This window comes from Salvelinus namaycush, chromosome 36 (assembly GCF_016432855.1).
Source record: "Salvelinus namaycush isolate Seneca chromosome 36, SaNama_1.0, whole genome shotgun sequence".
Classification (NCBI taxonomy): Eukaryota; Metazoa; Chordata; class Actinopteri; order Salmoniformes; family Salmonidae; genus Salvelinus; species Salvelinus namaycush.
Window position 1 is genome coordinate 24,672,260 of NC_052342.1, and position 20,909 is coordinate 24,693,168.

Genomic DNA, 20,909 nt, shown 5'->3' on the forward strand with positions numbered 1-20,909 from the left:
ACTGTGATCTGTTCCAGGGCTCCAGCCACCCTGACACGCACACACACACACACACACACACACACACACACACACACACACACACACACACACACACACACACACACACACACACACACACACACACACACACACACACACACCTAACCCTGTCTAAGCAGTTCTGTGATCTGTTCCAGGGCTTCAGCCACCCTGTGAGGACTAACATGTCTGGAGCCGGCTTGGCTGATTACGTAGTACTGGATACAGATGGGAAGAGCTGGGACCTCAGGCCCACACACAGGTACGATGGGAGAGTGACCCTAACACTACTGCATCCGTACAGAACAGACATGTGGCTGACATGGTGAGGTTAGGATAATGGTTATATGGTGACGTAGTATGTTGATGATATTGGTGGTTAACGCTTTGGTATCAAACTAATTTTGCCCCGGGTGCTGCGTTCTGTCTTCAATGAGGATATATTTCCTCTCCGTCAAAATTAGCAAAAAAACAAGCCCTCTTGTAATGCCCGGGGTGTAGTGGAGGAAGGAGTCACACGCAGGAGACAGAGAGTTCAGAGTAGCGTTCTAATTTAATACCACAAACAGGTGAACACGACGCCACTCTAAAATGAATGCTCCACCACATAAACGAGAACACGAAATACCAATGCGATAACGTACACGAACCGTGACACACAAGCATGTACACAAAACAAAGGATTAACACAATAACTAGGGTCAGAACGTGACAGAACCCCCCCCCCCAAGGTGCGGACTGCGACCGCACCACCTAAACCTATAGGGGAGGGTTTGGGTGGGCATCTGTCCGCGGCGGCGGCTCTGGCGCAGGACGTGGACCCCACTTCACCCTTGTCTTTGTCCGCTTCTGTGGCCTCCTCAAAGTGGCGACCCTCGCCACCGACCTTGGACTGGGAACCCTAGACATGGGTCCCGCTGGACTTAAGGGCAGCCCCGGACTGAGGGACCGCTCCGGACTGGCTGGCTCTGGCGGATCCTGGCTGGCTGGCTCTGGCGGATCCTGGCTGGCGGAAGGCTCTGGCGGATCCTGGCTGGCTGGCTCTGGCGGATCCTGGCTGGCGGAAGGCTCTGGCGGATCCTGGCTGGCGGAAGGCTCTGGCGGATCCTGGCTGGCGGAAGGCTCTGGCGGATCCTGGCTGGCGGAAGGCTCTGGCGGATCCTGGCTGGCGGAAGGCTCTGGCGGCTCTGGCTGGTCCTGGCTGGACGGCTCTGGCTGGTCCTGGCTGGACGGCTCTGGCTGGTCCTGGCTGGACGGCTCTGGCTGGTCCTGGCTGGACGGCTCTGGCTGATCCTGTCTGGCAGAAGGCTCTGGCTGATCCTGTCTGGCGGACGGCTCTAGCGGCTCCTGTCTGGCGGACGGCTCTGAAGGCTCATGGCAGACGGGCGGCTTTGCAGGCTCAGTCCAGACGGGCAGTTCATGCGGCGCTTGGCAGACGGACAGTTCAGACGGCGTTGGGCAGACGGGCAGTTCAGGCGCCGCTGGGCAGACGGCCAGCTCTGACAGCTCGGGACAGACGGGCAGTTCTGGGCAGACTGGCAGACCTGTAGGGAGGAGACGGAGAGACAGCCTGGTGCGTGGGGCTGCCACAGGACCCACCAGGCTGGAGAGACCTACAGGAGGCTTGGTGTTAAGAGGAGGCACCTGAAGGACCGGGCTGTGAGGGAGCACTGGAGCTCTGGTGCGCAGCCTTGACACCATTCCCCCAGGCTGGAGTACTACTCCAGCCCGTACCCTCCAGAGTGCAGGCACAGGTTGAACCGGGCTGTGGATGAGCACTGGAGATCTAGTGCCTACTACGCGCACCTCTCTCTTAGGCTCCACTCCCACATTTGCCCGGTATGAGCGAAGCGTAGGCATAGGACGCACTGCACCCTCCCAGCGCTCCGGAGACACAGCACGCAGAGCCGTCGCAGGATACCCTGGACCGAAACTGCGTACCGGAGACCAGACGCGCTGAGCAGGCACAATACGCCCCGGCTGGATGCCCACACTTACACGACACTTTCGGGGGGCTGCCCTATAGCGCACCGGGCTATGGGCACGCACTGGCGACACCGTGCGCTTCACCGCATAACACGGTGCCTGACCAGTGACGCGTTGCTTATAATAAGCACGAGGAGTGCGCTCAGGTCTGCTACCTGGCTTAGCCACACTCCTTTCTAGCCCCCCCCCAAAAAAATTATGGGGCTGCCTCTCGTACCTGTCGCGCTGCCTTGCTGCCTCCTCATATCGCCGCCGCTCAGCTTTCGCTTCCTCCAGCTCAGCTTTGGGGCGGCGATACTCCCCAGCCTGTGCCCAGGGTCCTTCTCCGTTCAAGATCTCCTCCCATGTCCATGAATCCTGGGATTTCTGCGGTTACAGAATCCCGCACCAGCTCAAGTATGGAGTCAGCAGGAGCAGCGGCCAACCCCCTCCCATCTATGGAGGAACGGGTTCTCCACCACACTACCGTCCTCCATCGCATCGGTTCCGCCATGGATCAAATGATGGAGAGAATGGACCGATGGGAGAGGAGTGGTCTCCTCTCTCCACCTGCAGTCTCTCCAGCTCAGGATTCCTCCTCTCCTCTCTCACCATCCTCCGGCTCCAGCGCTCTCCGTCTTGCGCTCCCGAGGGAGTATGATGGAGCGGCAGTGGGATGTCAGGGGTTCCTGTTACAAATAGAACTGTACCTGGCAACCGTGAGACCCACTCCCTCGGGAGCGGAGAGGGTGAGTGTCCTCATCTCCTGCCTAACGGGTCGTGCTCTGGAGTGGGCTAACGCTGTCTGGAATGGCCCAGATTCAGCAAAGGAGCACTACCCCCGCGGCGGGAGAGCGACTGGTTCATCTTAGGCAGGAGAAGAGGAGCGCCCAGGATTACGCGTTGGAGTTTCGGACCTTGGCCGCGGGGTCTGGGTGGAACGACAGGGCCCTTATAGATCACTACAGATGTAGTCTCCGGGAGGATGTCCGCAGGGAGCTAGCGTGCCGGGACGAAGCTCTCTCCCTGGATGAGCTCATTGATATGTCCATCCGGCTGGACAATCTGCTGGCTTCCCGCGGCCGTTCGGAGAGGGTCCTGTGCGTTCCACTACCCAGCACCCCTGCACCCATTCCCATGGAGTTGGGAGGAGCCGTGCCGAGGGGTACCGGAGGAGGAGGCTCCCCCTGCACCAGCTGTGGTCGGAGAGGACACACGGCCGATCGGTGCTGGGGGGGTCCATCTGGGGGTCGAGATGGCAGGCGGAACATTTCTCGGTCACCTCAGGTGAGTAAGCACCAGACTCACCCAGAACCCCCTGTTTGTCATATGTTTGTCTTAATTTTTTTCCTTAAATTTTTTCCCTCTTCCCAGCATAAGGCACTAGTCGATTCAGGTGCAGCTGGGAACTTTATGGATCGCGGACTCGCCATCAAGCTAGGTGTTCCGCTTTTGCCGATAGATTCTCCTTTTCCCGTGCACTCCCTAGATAGCCGGCCATTAGGGTCAGGTTTGGTCCGGGAGGCCACGGTTCTACTGGACATGGTGACGCAGGGGGATCATAAGGAACGTCTAAGTTTTTTCATTATTGATTCGCCTGCGTTTCCAGTGGTACTGGGGATTCCCTGGCTGGCTAGTCACAATCCTACTATTTCGTGGAAACAGGGGGTTCTCCAGGGATGGTCAGAGGAGTGTTCTGGAAGGTGTCTGGGAGTTTCCATCGGTGCGGGATTCTGTAATGCCCGGGGTGTAGTGGAGGAAGGAGTCACACGCAGGAGACAGAGAGTTCAGAGTAGCGTTCTAATTTAATACCACAAACAGCTGAACACGACGCCACTCTAAAATGAATGCTCCACCACATAAACGAGAACACGAAATACCAATGCGATAACGTACACGAACCGTGACACACAAGCATGTACACAAAACAAAGGATTAACACAATAACTAGGGTCAGAGCGTGACACCTCTAACCTTCGTTTTGGGAGTTTTTGGATGCTCTTTGACTATCTAGCTTTCATTTTGGTGATTATCAGCGAGCTAGACACTGTGTGAATATAGGTCCGTTATCATTTATACAAAGTTTCCATTTGGTTTGAGTCATTGGTTTGAGTCATTCACAGATCACTGCACCTGTACATAGCCCATCTGTAAATAGCCCATCCAACTACCTCATCCCAATACTGTATTTAGTTATTTATCTTGCTTCTTTGCACCCCAATATCTCTACTTGCACATTCATATATATATATATATACATGTATATATTCTGCACATCTACCATTCCAGTGTTTAATTGCTATATTGTAATTACTTCGCCACTTTACCTCCCTTATCCTACCTCATTTGCACATACTGTATATAGGCTTTTTCTATTGTATTATTGACTGCATGTTTGTTTATTCCATGTGTAACTCCGTGTTGTTGTATGTGTCGAACTGCTTTGCTTTATCTTGGCCAGGTCGCAGTTGCAAATGAGAACTTGTTCTCAACTAGCCTACCTGGTTAAATAAAGGTGAAATAAACAATTTAAACAGTGGTGGAAAAGTACCCAATTGTCATACTTGATTTAAAAGTAAAGATACCTTAAGAGAAAATTACTCAAGTAAAAGTGAAAGTCACCCAGTAAAATACTACTTGAGCAAAAGTAGGTATTTGGTTTTAAATATACTTAAGTATCAAAAGTAAATGTAATTGCTAAAATATACTTAAATATCAAAAATAAAAGTATAAATCATTTTAAATTCCTTATATTGAGTAACCCAGACAGTAACCCAGATTTTCTTGTTTTTTAAATTTACGGATAGCCAGGGGCACACTTCAACAGTCAGACATAATTTACTAACGAATCATTTGTGTTTAGTGAGTCTGCCAGATCAGAGGCAGTAGGGATGAGCAGGGATGTTCTCTTGATAAGTGCGTGAATTGGGCCATTTTCCTGTCCTGTAAAGCATTAAAAATGTATTTTGAGTATTTTGGGGTGGCAGGAGTAAAAAGTACATGATTTTCTTTAGGAATGTAGTGGAATAAACATTGTCAATAATATAAATAGTGAAGTAAAGTACAGATACCCCAAAAATGACTTAGTTAGTACTTTAAAGTATTTTTACTTAAGTACTTTACACCACTGATTTTAAAGTATATTGAGTTTGTCCATTTTTTTTTTTTTTTTTTTTTTTTTACTCAAACCACCGTGGGTCGTATATTTGACACCCCTGTTCTACAGGATAGACATATTTCTGGCGTGGTGAGGTTAGGGTTAGTACTCGAGACGCACTCCAGCTATGTTTGAACTTTAGTGTTAAAAAACGAAATCCCACTTATAAATGCAGTAAAGTACACACACTTAAAAAATATGTTGTGAGCAAAATATTTTTGTTGTTGTTGAAGAACCGCATACTTCACGGAGTAGGCCAATCACGGTGTTGATCTGATGGTGCTCTCTGATGTCATCGGCTTTCTCCCTTTGCTTGAAGAACAATAGAGGAGCGTTAGAGAACTAAGGAGGAAACACTCACCCCTCCTCTTGTGATGTCATGACTGACCTGGACCAACTATTGAGATGTGCCTTTTGTTCAGTAAATCAGTTGTTAAATGAGGTGAAAGGGAGACAGGAGTATGACTTTACCCATAACCCCTTCCCGTACAGGATAGAGATGGCTGCTGACATGGTGAGGTTCCTGGGTAGAGATATCCACTTCCCACACGGTATCTCCCCCAAGACTGACTCCAACTGTTGGTTCATCAAAGGCATCGTCTGCACTGGAGGTACACACACAGATGCAGATACGCAAAAACACACAGACACACACAGACACAGGCAAATGTTCCTTGATGTATAGTTAACATAAAGTATGGTATTAGTAACATAAGGTTACGCCGTTTTCTTTCAATCACTTTGTTTGTGGTACATTTTCACAAAACAGATCATCAAAATGGCTTATTTTTCAAAACACGAAGCACATTTTCAACAAACAAATTCACAAAATTCACCAAATCACTCTTTTAATTTGGATGCATATTCAATCTCAGTATCTGCTTTTTCAAAATGCAATATTCACTTCACTTTTGATATGATTTTCTTGTCATTTGTTAACAGTATAATTAACTATCAGTTAATCAAACTGCTCAAATCTGATAACTACTAAACCAAAATGATGTAATGCCTAATTAAATCAAATCAAATTTTATTAGTCACATGCGCCGAATAAAATTGGTGTAGACCTTACAGTGAAATGTTTACTTACGAGCCCCTAACCAACAATGCAGTTTAAAAAAATACGGATAAGAATAAGAAATAAAAGTAACAAGTAATTAAAGAGCAGCAGTAAAATAACAATAGCGAGACTATATACAGGGGGGTACCGGTACAGAGTCAATATGCGGGGGCAACGGTTAGTTGAGGTAATATGTACATGAAGGTAGAGTTATTAAAGTGACTATGCATAGATGATAACAACAGAGCGTAGCAGTGGTGTATGCAAAAAGTCTGGGTAGCCATTTGATTAGGTGTTCATGAGTCTTATGGCTTGGGGTAGAAGCTGTTTAGAAGCCTCTTGGACCTAGACTTGGCACTCCGTGCGGTAGCAGAGAGAACAGTCTATGACTGAGGTGGCTGGAGTCTTTGACAATTTTTAGGGTCTTCCTCTGACACCGCCTGGATAGAGGTCCTGGATGGCAGGAAGCTTGGCCCCAGTGATGTACTGGGCCGTACGCACTACCCTCTGTAGTGCCTTGCAGTCGGAGGCCGAGCAGTTGCTGTACCAGGCAGTGATGCAACCAGTCAGGATGCCTTCGATGGTGCAGCTGTAAAACCTTTTGAGGATCTGAGGACCCTGAGGGGGAATAGGTTTTGTCGTGCCCTCTTCACGACTGTCTTGGTGTGCTTGGACCATGTTAGTTTGTTGGTGATGTGGACATCAAGGAACTTGAAGCTCTCAACCTGCTCCACTGCAGCCCCGTCGATGACAATGGGGGTGTGCTCTGTCCTCTTTTTCCTGTAGTCCCCAATCATCTCCTCTGTCTTGATCACATTGAGGGAGAGGTTGTTGACCTGGCACCACACGACCAGGTCTCTGACCTCCTCCCTATAGGCTGTCTCGTCGTTGTCGGTGATCAGGCCTACCACTGTTGTGTCATCGGCAAACTTAATGATGGTATTGGAGTCGTGCCTGGCCATGCAGTCATGTGTGAACAGGGAGTACAAGAGGGGACTGAGCATGCACCCCTGAGGGGTCTCTGTATTGAGGATCAGCGTGGCGGATGTGTTGTTACCTACCCTTACCACCTGGGGGCGGCATGTCAGGAAGTCCAGGGTCCAGTTGCAGAGGGAGGTGTTTAGTCCCAGGGTCCTTAGCTTATTGATGAGCTTTGAGGGCACTCTGTTGTTGATGTTGAACGCTGAGCTGTAGTCAATGAATAGCACTTTCGCATAGGTGTTCCTTTTGTCCTGGTGGGAAAGGGCAGTGTGGATTGCAATAGATATTGCATCGTCTGTGGATCTGTTGGGGCGGTATGCAAATTGGAGTGGGTCTAGGGTTTCTGGGATAATGGTGTTGATGTGAGCCATGACCAGCCTTTCAAAGCACTTCATGGCTACAGACGTGAGTGCTACGGGTTGGTAGCCATTTAGGCAGGTTACCTTAGTGTTCTTGGGCACAGGTACTATGGTGGTCTGCTTGAAACATGTTGGTAATACAGACTCAGACAGGGAGAGGTTAAAAATGTAATTGAAGACACTTGCCAGTTGGTCAGCACATGCTCGCAGTACACATCCTGGCAATACGTCTGGCCCTGCCTAATGTTGACCTGTTTAAAGGTCTTACTCACATCGGCTGCGGAGAGCGTGATCACACAGTCTTCCGGAACAGCTGGTGCTCTCATACATGTTTCAGTGTTATTTGCCTCGAAGCGAGCATAGAAGTAGTTAGGCTCGTGTCGCTGGGCAGCTCTCGGCTCTGCGTCCCTTTGTAGTCTGTAATGGTTTGCAAGCCCTGCCATCCGACGAGCGTCCAAGCCGGTGTAGTACGATTAACGTATATATAGTTTATTAATAACTGCTGAACACTGTAACATTCTATGTATTTACCTCACAAATGTATCAGTTTGACATCAATTTATGTTGGAAAGTAAAACCAAATCATGTATGGATGTGGCTGTAAATATTACATCCTCATTCTCCATCAGCCAGTGTGCTTCAATAGGACAAAGTGGAAAGACTCCCTATGTGCTACCCTTATAGCGTAGTGTACAATGCACTGCTGAAATACCTGGGATTATACAGTATATAACAATACATTCCACCCAGTATCTGAATTTCATTGATACACTGTAAGCTGATTTCAAGCAGAGAGACAGGTGATACTGTGTCAGTTGACAAGTCACGTAGAAATGGTGATATTGTACAATTATTCATGGCGCAGAAATGGCATACAACACCGTGATAACGTTTTTACCGTAGCCGACTGGTTTACAATACCACTATATCTGATTATTTGACCTACGTGCTGTATGTACTGTGGTACTGTAGTACTGTATGTACTGTAGTACTGTACTACTGTATGTACTGTGGTACTGTAGTACTGTATGTACTGTATGTACTGTATAAGGATAATGAAACTAAAATTGTGCATGTCAAGTTATAGTCAAATTCTGTATGGAAAAATATATTTACAATATACTATTCTTTCTAACAACACTTCAAAAATAAACGTTTTTAAAACGTGTATCTTGTATTCTTTGCTCTTGGATTTAATGTTAGTTAATTAATTTAGTTAATTTAGTTTAGTTAGTTAATTAGTTACAATACCACTATTTCTGATTATTTGTACTGTATGAGGATAATGAAACTGTACTGTACTGTACTGTACTGTATGTACTGTAGCACTCTATGTAATGTGGTACTGTATGTATTGTAGTACTGTATGTACTGTAGTACTCTATGTAATGTGGTACTGTATGTATTGTAGTACTGTATGTACTGTAGTACTCTATGTAATGTGGTACTGTATGTATTGTAGTACTGTATGTACTGTAGTACTCTATGTAATGTGGTACTGTATGTATTGTAGTACTGTATGTACTGTAGTACTCTATGTAATGTGGTACTGTATGTATTGTAGTACTGTATGTACTGTAGTACTCTATGTAATGTGGTACTGTATGTATTGTAGTACTGTATGTACTGTAGTACTCTATGTAATGTGGTACTGTATGTACTGTAGTACTCTCTGTAATGTGGTGCTGTATGTATTGTAGTACTGTATGTACTGTGGTACTGTATGTATTGTAGTACTGTATGTATTGTAGTACTGTATGTACTGTAGTACTCTATGTAATGTGGTACTGTATGTATTGTAGTACTGTATGTACTGTAGTACTCTATGTAATGTCGTACTGTATGTATTGTAGTACTGTATGTACTGTAGTACTCTATGTAATGTGGTACTGTATGTATTGTAGTACTGTATGTACTGTAGTACTCTATGTAATGTGGTACTGTATGTATTGTAGTACTGTATGTACTGTAGTACTCTATGTAATGTGGTACTGTATGTATTGTAGTACTGTATGTACTGTAGTACTCTATGTAATGTGGTACTGTATGTATTGTAGTACTGTATGTACTGTAGTACTCTATGTAATGTGGTACTGTATGTATTGTAGTACTGTATGTACTGTAGTACTCTATGTAATGTGGTACTGTATGTATTGTATAAGGAAACTAACTGTAAGACTGACATATTTCTCAACATGCTCACATTGATACATGCCATTGGATACACATTATGTAAAGAATTGTGCATGTAAAGTTATAGTCAAATACTGTATGGAAAATGTCCATCTAATATTTGTGTGTTCAGCACTTCTAAAATAACAGTTTTTAAAACGTGTATCTTGTATGTTTTGCTATTGGACTTAACGTTAGTTAAAATGACTAAATGGTGAGCATATGTTGACTAAACTAAATGTTCTCATGGTATTTCACGGAAAACTTGAATGCACAATCAAAGGTTCTGAACAGAAGATAGGGGGTATTACAAATGTTATCAGTTTAGAGTTTTGTACTTAAGAGTTTTGAAAATACTTGTGAAAATAGCATCAAAACGATTGAAAAATTGCTGAAATGTTTTCCCCAGGTGTGGATCTGTTCTCTGCTGTTGGGATCTTCCTGGGATTCGTCCAGATGGGTTTCGTCTTGTTTATTCTAACCTACTGCATCAAGTAAAGTTCTACAACTTGATCTTGCCTATACAGTCCTTCTCCCACACGTTCCACGATACATACTGGCCACAATTCCAAACTAATGGGATAGATAGGCACCATCTAACTCTTAACATCTTAGTTGTCTGACCAGTTGAGTTGAGTGAACTGTCCCTGAATTGTTAGCATTGGCCCTTTTAAGGGCCACTCCTAGAGTGAATGTGTAACATAATCCTATTGGTTATGGTCTTAATGAGGTCAACCATCCATCATTTCTCTTTGTTTATGTCTCTGTCTCTTGTTGTCTAGGCGACGCATCAACCACATCCGTTTGTTCCGGGGTCCCAACAAGATCCTGCTCACCCTTGACGACGTCACCTTCATCAACCCGTCGCTTAGCAACAAGGTCAGCAGTTAAAGATCAATGCAGAGTTAAATATTCAAATAGACAATTTACTTCTTCAACTTTTAAGAAACTTTTTTTGTTGCTTTTTCGTTTGAGCCTTTTCTATTTGCAAAATGTTTAAATATTTTTTATTTAAAAAACAATTATTGAATGTACAGAGCGACAGACCGGAACAGTTGGGGGCAGGGGTCCATGTTCTTTACTGACTTGCCAAGTTAAATAAATGTCAAATAAATAAATAAATGTTGTAGTGAAACTTAAACTAAGATGTCTACTCTCTAACATTTTCAGAAGCTTAGTATAGACAGTAACAGAAAGATCTGTGAAGTCTCTCTGACGAGCCATTCACAGCACAGCCCCACGTCCCCCTTCTCTGAACAATCACCTGCTACCTACGAGAACTCCAACGTCGTCCTCTATGAGGTGACACAGAGTAGAGTGGTTGATTGATTGATCAAATGTTTGATTCATTTGTGATGACAAACTGCGTTAATTAAATACATGTTTGTGATGAACATCTGAGGGGGGAAATTCTTGACTATTATGGCCCGATATCTTAATATTGGTTCAGTAAGATAGATTTGGAGCCAACTACAAACAAACTGACACATACTTGTAATATGCTATTTTAATATTTGATACCATAGATAAATAAAATGTTGTTGTTTTTTTTCTCCAGGGAGACTGGGCGTGGCTGAAGAGACTACCTCATGGAGCATTCAGGAACATCAACCCCAAAACCAGTGACGTGTTTGAATTGGTGGGTTTCCTTTAGAAATATATATTCATTCATGTTTATTCATATCCTCGGGTAAAGTTTCCTTTAATGTTGATGCTGTTCTGTTGTTGTTGTATTTTCAGTAGTTCTCCACCCTGTTGCAAATACGATACCAAATCCATACAATTCCTACTTCGATCTGCACTGACCCCCTACCCTCTAACCCCTGACCCCCCCCCCCCCCCACACACACACAGATGAAGGACATGCGTCATGAGAACATTAACCTTTTCCTGGGTTTCTTTCACGACTGTGGAGTGTTTGCCATCGTAACCGAGTTCTGCACCAGGGGAAGCATGGAAGACCTACTGCTCAATGAGGATGTCAAACTGGATTGGATGTTCAAGTCATCACTACTGCTGGACCTTATTAAGGTAGGGTGGAGGGAGGGAGGGGATGGTGGGAGGGAGAGAGAGAGGAGAGGAGAGGAGAGGAGAGGAGAGGAGAGGAGAGGAGAGGCGAGGCGAGGCGAGGCGAGGCGAGGCGAGGCGAGGCGAGGCGAGGCGAGGCGAGGAGAGGAGAGGAGAGGAGAGGAGAGGAGAGGAGAGGAGAGGAGAGGAGAGGAGAGGAGAGGATGGATGTTCAAGTCATCACTACTGCTGGACATTATTAAGGTAGGGTGGAGGGAGGGAGGGAGGGAGGGAGGGAGGGAGGGAGGGAGGGAGGGAGGGAGGGAGGGATGTTCAAGACATCACTACTGCTAGACCTTATTAACGTGAGGAGAGGAAGGGAGGGATGGAGGCATGACTAGGAAAGGAAGGAGGCAGAGGTAATAGAGAAAGGGCAGGAGATTTGAAAGTGCCTCAGCCAGAGGGAGGGAGGGAGGGAGGGAGGGAGGGAGGGAGGGAGGGAGGGAGGGAGTGTTCTAAAGTGAATGTGGTAAGGTGGAAGAGCATGTCTGGCTTCCCTGCTTATCTCCAGTGTTCTGTCTCTGAGTTCTATGTTCCGTGTTCTCCCCCAGGGTATGAAGTACCTGCACCACAGGAACTTGTATCACGGTCGTCTGAAGAGCAGGAACTGTGTGGTGGACGGACGCTTCGTCCTGAAGATCTCTGACTACGGATACAACGAGGTTCTAGAGGCAGCAAAGTTCCCCTACACAGAACCTCCTGCAGAGGGTGAGTAGGTCTGGAGAGGAGTGGAGAGAGTTTTGCCTTGAGTCTGGACAGAGTTCCGTCTGGACAGGGTTCCGTCTGGACAGGGTTCCGTCTAGAGAGGGTTCCGTCTGGACAAGGTTCCGTCTGGACAGGGTTCCGTCTGGACAGGGTTCTGTCTGGACATGGTTCCGTCTGGACAGGGTTCCAGTTCCGTTTGGACAGGGTTCCGTCTGGACAGGGTTCCGTCTGGACAGGGTTCCGTCTAGAGAGGGTTCCGTCTGGACAGGGTTCCGTCTGGACAGGGTTCCGTCTGGACAGGGTTCTGTCTGATAAAAAAGTGCATATAACAGTAGTGTGTTTATGTACAGTATGTGTTTGTTTGGTTCTCTTCGTGCGTGTGTGTCCCTCCCTCCTAGACCTGTTGTGGACTGCCCCTGAGATTCTGCGTGGCCCCTCCCCCGGTCTCTACGGCAGTCTCCATGGAGACGTGTACAGCTTCGCCATCATCATGCAGGAAGTGGTCATGAGAGGCCCGCCTTTCTACATGCTGGAGCAGTCTGCTGCAGGTAAGAGACTACATTACCCAGAGTACACCTGTACTACAGGCAACAGAAGTGGTCTTGAGAGGCCCGCTTTTCTACATGCTGGAGCAGTCTTCTGCAGGTAAGAGACTACATTACCCAGAGTACACCTGTACTACAGGTAACAGAAGTGGTCATGAGGGGCCCACCATTATGCATGATGGAGCAGTCTTTTGCAGGTAAGAGACTTCTTGGTAACACTTTATTTGGATAGTCCATCTGTCAGTAAGACCTGTCCCTCTCCATTAGATGTTTCTGCCATTGTGAGACAATAAAGTTGTGATTTGAATTGAATATGACTGGCTCTATCTAAATGTCTTTCTGTGATTCCTTGAATTTTATCTCATCGCCTCCATCGCAACCATATTGGAGGAGAAGATCTGAGGCCCCTCCCCTCAAACCTTCTTCTCCAATGAGTTTTAAGGAGGAATTGAGGAAAGATGAATGTACCTGAATAGTCCTCTGACACCTGTCCTCCAGAGTTGATTCAGAAAATCCGTAAGCCCCCTCCTCTGTGTCGTCCGGTGGTCTCCCCTGACTACGCCCCTATGGAGTGTATCCAGCTGATGAAACAGTGTTGGAACGAAGAGCCAGACAGACGGCCATGCTTCGACGAGATCTTTGACCTGGTACAGAGGGTGGGGGTGGGTTATACAATGCCTTCAAATCTATGTGTGTGTTTCAGAAACTCAAACTCTCTCTCTCTTCCTCTCTCTCTCTATCCCTCTCTCTCGTCCACCCCCACCTCTCTCACTCACCTCTATCCTCCTCTCTCTCTCTCTCTCTCTCTCCCCTCCTCCCTCTCTGTCTCCAGTTTAAGAACATCAACAAGGGCAGGAAGACCAACATCATAGACTCCATGTTGAGGATGCTGGAGCAGTACTCCTCTAACCTGGAGGAGCTGATCAGAGAGAGGACCGAGGAGCTGGAGATAGAGAAACAGAAGACTGAGAAACTACTCACTCAGATGCTGCCACCGTAAGTACACACACACACACACACACACACACACACACACACACACACACACACACACACACACACACACACTGGAGGAGCTGATCAGAGAGAAGACCGAGGAGCTTGAGATAGAGAAACAAAAGAAGGATAAACTACTCACTCAGATTCTCACTCACACACACACACACACTCCCTCTCTTTCCTAGGACGGTTGCAAATGCCCTGAAGGTGGGTGGTACGGTTGAACCGGAGTACTTTGACAACGTGACGCTGTACTTCAGTGACATCGTTGGCTTCACCACCATCTCAGCCAATAGCGAGCCCATCGAAGTGGTTGACCTTCTGAACGACCTCTACACGCTGTTTGACGCCATCATTGGCAACCACGATGTCTATAAGGTAGAGAGAGAGAGAGAGAGAGAGAGAGAGAGAGAGAGAGAGAGAGAGAGAGAGAGAGAGAGAGAGAGAGAGAGAGAGAGAGAGAGAGAGAGAGAGAGAGAGAGAGAGAGAGAGAGAGAAGAGAGAGAGAGAGAGAGAGAGAGAGAGAGAGAGAGAGAGAGAGAGAGAGAGAGAGAGAGAGAGAGAGAGAGAGAGAGAGAGAGAGAGAGCGAGTGTGCATGTGTATGTGAACCACACTTTAATCACACAATGACACTCAGCAGTGCCCTACAACTAATAAACAGCACATTTCCCTTTATATGTACAGTACCAGTCAAAAGTTTGGACACAGCTACTCATTCAAGGGTGTTTCTTTATTTTTACTATTTTCTACATTGTAGAATATAAGTGAAGACATCAAAACTATAAAATAACACATATGGAATCGTGTAGTAACCAAAAAAGTGTTAAACAAATCAAAAAATATTTTTGATTATAGATTCTTCAAAGTAGCCACCCATTCTCTCAACCAGCTTCACCTGGAATGCTTTTCCAACAGTCTTGAAAGAGTTCCCACATATGCTGAGCACCTGTTGGCTGCTATTCCTTCACTCTGCGGTCCAACTCATCCCAAACCATCTTAATTGGGTTGAGTTCGGGTGATTGTGGAGGTCAGGTCATCTGATGCAGCACATCACTCTCCTTCTTGGTCAAATAGCCCTTACACAGCCTGGAGGTGTGTAGGGTCATTGTCCTGTTGAAAAACAAAGGATAGTCTCACTATGTCACGACTCCCCCCGAAGTCGGTCCCTCTCCTTGTTCGGGTGGCGTTCGACGTCACCGGTCTTATAGCCATCGCCGCTCCACCTTTAATTTTCCATTTGTTTTGTCTTGTTTACCCGCACACCTCGTTTACACCCCCTCATTACTCTATGTGTATATTATCCTCTGTTCCCCCCATGTCTGTGTGTGGTATTGTCCGTTCATTACATGTGTGATGCTACAGGCTGGTTTTGTGCCGGGTATTGTTTGTAACCCGTGGTTTTGTTATTTGTACCTGTTTGTGTAATTTGTGCGCTATCGCTTTTTTCCTTGGACCGGAGTGTTGTGACGCAGTTGCGTCCAGCCGCTTTCCTCTGCCTGAATAAAGTGCCTGTTCACTCATCTCTGCTCTCCTGCACCTGACTTCCTTCGACCAGTTGCGCACACTCTGACACACTAAGCGCAAACCAGATGGGATGTCATATCGCTGCAGAATGCTGTGATAGCCATGCTGGTTAAGTGTGCATTGAACTCTATATAAATCAGTGACAGTGTCACCATTAAAGCACCCCCACACTATCACACCTCCTCCTCCGTGCTTGACGCTGGGAACCACACATGCAGAGATCATCCGTTCACCTACTCTGCGTCTCACAAAGACAAGGTGGTTGGAACAAAAAATCTAACATTTTGACTCATCAGACCTAAGGACAATTTCCATCAAGCAAAGGGTGGCTACTTTGAAGAATCTCAAATATAAGATATATTTAGACTTGTTTAACACTTTTTTGGTTACTACATGATTCCATATGTGTTATTTCATAGTTTGGATGTCTTCACTATTATTCTACAATGTAGAAAATATTAAAAACAAAGAAAAACCCTTGAATGAGTAGGTGTGTCCAAACTTTTGACTGGTACTGTATATATATACTGTATATATCACCTGAAGTTAATTGACCATTCAAAATGTTTTCCACCCGTCCTCCTCTCTACCCGTAGGTGGAGACAATAGGCGATGCCTACATGGTGGCGTCAGGGTTACCGGTTGCCAACGGAGATCGTCACGCGGCAGAGATATCCAACATGGCGCTAGACATCCTCAGTGCTGTGGGCACCTTCAAGATGAGACACATGCCTGACGTACCTGTACGGATACGCATAGGACTACACTCAGGTGAGAGATACAGGGGGTACACACATACATATGAACGCACATGCACAAAAAACACACAGTGCCTATCTATAGTGTGTGTGTGTGTGTGTGTGTGTGTGTGTGTGTGTGTGTGTGTGTGTGTGTGTGTGTGTGTGTGTGTGTGTGTGTGTGTGTGTGTGTGTGTGTGTGTGTGTGTGTGTGTGTGTGTGCGTGTGTGTCTTGTAGGTCCGTGTGTGGCGGGGGTGGTGGGACTGACCATGCCTAGATACTGTCTGTTCGGAGACACTGTCACCACAGCCTCTCGTATGGAGTCGACTGGGATGCGTAAGTTATAATACACTATGCAGTATACAGTGCCTTCGGAAAGTAGTGACACCCCTTAACTTTTTCCAAATTTTGTTACGTTACAGCCTTATTCTAAAACTGATTTTTTTTTTTTTTTACAAATTCCCTCATCAATCTACACACAATACCCCATAATGACGAACCAAAAACATTTTTTTTTAAATAAAAAAATATATTTAAAAAAATGAAATATAACATTTACATGAGTATTCAGATCCTTTACTCAGTACTTTGCTGAAGCACTTTTGGCAGCGATTACAGCCTCGAGTCTTCTTGGGTATGATGCTACAAGCTTGGCACACTTGTATTTGGGGAGTTTCTCCCATTCTTCTATGCAGATCCTCTCAAGCTCTGTCAGGTTGGATGGGGAGCGTTGCTGCACAGCTATTTTCAGGTCTCTCCAGAGATGTTAGATCGGGTTCAGGTCTGGGCTCTGGCTGAGCCACTCAAGGACATCCAGAGACTTGTCCAGAAGCCACTCCTGCATTGTCTTGGCTGTGTGCTTAGGGTCGTTGTCCTGTTGGAAGGTGAACCTTCGGCCCAGTCTGAGGTATTGAGCCCTCTGGAGCAGGTTTTCATCAAGGAACTCTCTGTCCTTTGCGTTTATCTTTACCTCAATCCTGACTAGTCTCCCAGTACCTGCCGCTGAAAAACATCCCCACATCATGATGCTGCCACCACCATCATTCACCGTAGGGATGGTGCCAGGTTTCCTCCAGATATGATGCTTGGGATTCAGGCCAAATAGTTCAATCTTGGTTTCATCAGACCAGAGAATCTTGTTTCTCATGGTCTGATAGTCTTTAGGTGCCTATTGGCAAACTCCAAAAGGGGTATCATAGGCCTTTTACTGAGGAGTGGCTTCTGTCTGGCCACTCTACCATACAGGCTTGATTGGTGGAGTGCTGCAGTGATGATTGTCCTTCTGGAAGGTTCTCCCACCTCCACAGAGGAACTCTCGAGCTCAGTCATATTGACCATCGGGTTCTTGGTCACCTCCCTGACCAAGGCCCTTCTCCCCCGATTGCTCAGTTTGGCCGGCTGGCTAGCTCTCGGAAGAGTCTTGGTGGTTCCAAACTTCTTCCATTTAAGAATGATGGAGGCCATTGTATTCTTGGGGACCTTCAATGCTGCAGACATTTTTTTGTGCCTCGACACAATTCTGTCTCTGAGCTCTACGGACAATTCCTGTGACCTCATGGCTTGGTTTTTGCTCTGACATGCACTGTCAACTGTGGAACCTTATATAGACAGGTGTGTGCCTTTCCAAGTCATGTCCAATCAATTAAATTTACCACAAGTGGAATCCAAGTTGTAGAAATATCTCAAGGATGATCAATGGAAACAGGATGCACCTGAGCTCAATTTCTAGTCTCATAGCAAAGGGTCTGAATACTTATGTAAATAAGGTATTTCTGTTCGATTTTTTTAATGAATTTGCTAAAGTTTCTAAAAACACGTTTTCGATTCGTCATTATGCGTTATTGTGTAGTAGATTTCTGAGAAAAAAATATATTTCATCCATTTTAGAATAAGGCTGTAACGTTACAAAATGTAGAAAAAGTCAAGGGGTCTGAATACTTTCTGAAGGCACTGTATATGCACTGTTCTAGCTTATGTTCATTCTAAAGAAGTTAAGGACTTGTCGTGGGTGCATGAAAGAGCCATGAAGCTTCTCTAGAGAATGTCTATGTGAACTTGACTTTGTGAGTGTCCTGCCGCCTGTATTTGCAGCCTACAGAATCCATGTCCATAACAGCACAGTTAAAATCCTACTGGAACTCAAGGCAGGATACAAGGTGCAACTGAGAGGCAAAACTGACCTGAAGGTAAGAGACAAAAGACTGACTATACCTGGGACCACCATCATGTTGCATACAGTCAGCTCAGATCTCCCTAGAACTAGCAAGAACGCTCTAGAACTACCAAGAACTCCCTAGAACTACCAAGTACGCTCTAGAACTACCAAGAACGCTCTAGAACTACCAAGAACTCCCTAGAACTACCAAGTACGCTCTAGAACTACCAAGAACGCTCTAGAACTACCAAGAACTCCCTAGAACTACCAAGAACGCTCTAGAACTACCAAGAACGCTCTAGAACTACCAAGAACTCTCTAGAACTACCAAGAACTCCCTAGAACTACCAAGAACTCCCTAGAACTACCAAGAACGCTCTAGAACTACCAAGAACTCCCTAGAACTACCAAGAACTCCCTAGAACTACCAAGAACTCCCTAGAACTACCAAGAACTCCCTAGAACTACCAAGAACTCTCTAGAACTACCAAGAACGCTCTAGAACTACCAAGAACTCCCTAGAACTCCCTACTGAACTCTCTGTTTCTCACTCTCTCCTCTCCCTATCCTTTCCTCCTATACTCTCTCCTCTCCGCAGGGAAAAGGAGGAACAGAGGAGACCTACTGGCTCATAGGGAAGGACAACTTTGAGAAACCTCTCCCCGTCCCCCCTGAATTCAAGAAAGGGTAAGGAACGCCTTCCTCCCTTCCCTCCTCTGTCTCTCCTCCACTGTCTGTGCCTTTTCTTGTTGATCCTGCCTCTGTGTCCGATTCGTTTTCCACAGGCAAATGGCTCATGGCCTGCAGATGGAGGAGATAGCGAGGTACAAGAAGAAAAAAGCTGAGAAACTGCAACAGCTTACAAAGAAGAATAACTGAATTACATAAGGTAATGTTATGCATGGAAAATGTATAACATTACTTGTTTGGTGACGTTTTTACTTGCTGTAGTTTGGGACTTGCCAGGCAGTCATTGTACATAACAATTTGTTCTTACCTGACTTGCCTGGTTAGATAAAGGTTCAATAAATACAACTCAATCAAACCTGGTTTGGTTTACCACCCAACACCGTTCATATTCATTTGTTGGTCACTGATCAAATCAGTTCTTCTACTTTACAAGTTTATGGCCGGGATTCAATCAAAGATGCGTTTTCGACAATGCACTTTTGATTCAATCCCGGCCTAAGTTTCACTTGTAAACAGTGATATGTGAAGATTTGATTCTGAGTATTTCAATATAATTTTAGCTAATATACTGGTATGAGAGCACTATTGTGTTTTTTAATAGAGCAAATAATCCTGATCCTATCATAACTACACCTGGGAGGGCAGAGATCTTGATACATCTAGGACATGTACCTACCATATAGTTAATATGTGAGCTGGGACAGGTACCTACCATGTAGTTACTATGTTATGTGAGCTGGGACAGGTACCTACCATATAGTTAATAATATGTTATGTGAGCTGGGACATGTACCTACCATATAGTTAATATGTGAGCTGGGACATGTACCTACCATATAGTTAATATGTGAGCTGGGACATGTACCTACCATATAGTTAATATGTGAGCTGGGACAGGTACCTACCATGTAGTTACTATGTTATGTGAGCTGGGACAGGTACCTACCATATAGTTAATAATATGTTATGTGAGCTGGGACATGTACCTACCATATAGTTAATATGTGAGCTGGGACATGTACCTACCATATAGTTAATATGTGAGCTGGGACAGGTACCTACCATATAGTTAATATGTGAGCTGGGACAGGTAGCTACCATATAGTTAATATGTGAGCTGGGACAGGTAGCTACCATGTAGTTACTATGTTATGTGAGCTGGGACAGATAGCTACCATATAGTTAATATGTTATGTGAGCTGGGACACGTACCTACCATATAGTTAATATGTGAGCTGGGACAGGTAGCTACCATATAGTTAATATGTTGGCTGGGACAGGTAGCTACCATGTAGTTACTATGTTATGTGAGCTGGGACAGATAGCTACCATATAGTTAATATGTTATGTGAGCTGGGACACGTACCTACCATATAGTTAATATGTGAGCTGGGACAGGTAGCTACCATATAGTTAATATGTTGGCTGGGACAGGTAGCTACCATGTAGTTACTAGGTTATGTGAGCTGGGACAGGTAGCTACTATATAGTTAATATGTTATGTGAGCTGGGACAGATAGCAACCATATGGTTTATGTTAAGTATGATGGGACAGGTAGCTACTATATAGTTAATATGTTATGTGAGCTGGGACAGGTAGCCTACCATATAGTTTATGTTATTTGAGCTGGGACAAGTAGCTACTATATAGTTACTATGTTAGTGAGCTGGGACAGGTAGCTACTGTATAGTTTATGTTATTTGAGCTGGGACAAGTAGCTACTATATAGTTAATATGTTATGTGAGCTGGGACAGGTAGCTACTATATA

The 20,909-nt window shown here is 45.6% G+C and overlaps 1 protein-coding gene across 1 annotated transcript in view; it reads left to right on the forward strand.

Moving 5' to 3' along the window:
- The window catches only part of LOC120030509 (retinal guanylyl cyclase 2-like), a 59,278-nt gene that overhangs the window by 35,821 nt on the left and 2,548 nt on the right, over positions 1-20,909 (forward strand). The window contains exons 10-25 of the mRNA XM_038975917.1: positions 180-283; positions 5,636-5,754; positions 10,125-10,209; positions 10,498-10,594; positions 10,886-11,017; positions 11,274-11,354; positions 11,570-11,746; positions 12,334-12,490; positions 12,886-13,035; positions 13,531-13,679; positions 13,865-14,028; positions 14,217-14,409; positions 16,153-16,327; positions 16,532-16,630; positions 18,386-18,480; positions 19,048-19,136. Of these exons, the coding sequence (XP_038831845.1) occupies positions 180-283; positions 5,636-5,754; positions 10,125-10,209; positions 10,498-10,594; positions 10,886-11,017; positions 11,274-11,354; positions 11,570-11,746; positions 12,334-12,490; positions 12,886-13,035; positions 13,531-13,679; positions 13,865-14,028; positions 14,217-14,409; positions 16,153-16,327; positions 16,532-16,630; positions 18,386-18,480; positions 19,048-19,136 (2,066 nt within the window). The remainder of the gene's footprint in view (positions 1-179; positions 284-5,635; positions 5,755-10,124; positions 10,210-10,497; positions 10,595-10,885; positions 11,018-11,273; positions 11,355-11,569; positions 11,747-12,333; positions 12,491-12,885; positions 13,036-13,530; positions 13,680-13,864; positions 14,029-14,216; positions 14,410-16,152; positions 16,328-16,531; positions 16,631-18,385; positions 18,481-19,047; positions 19,137-20,909) is intronic.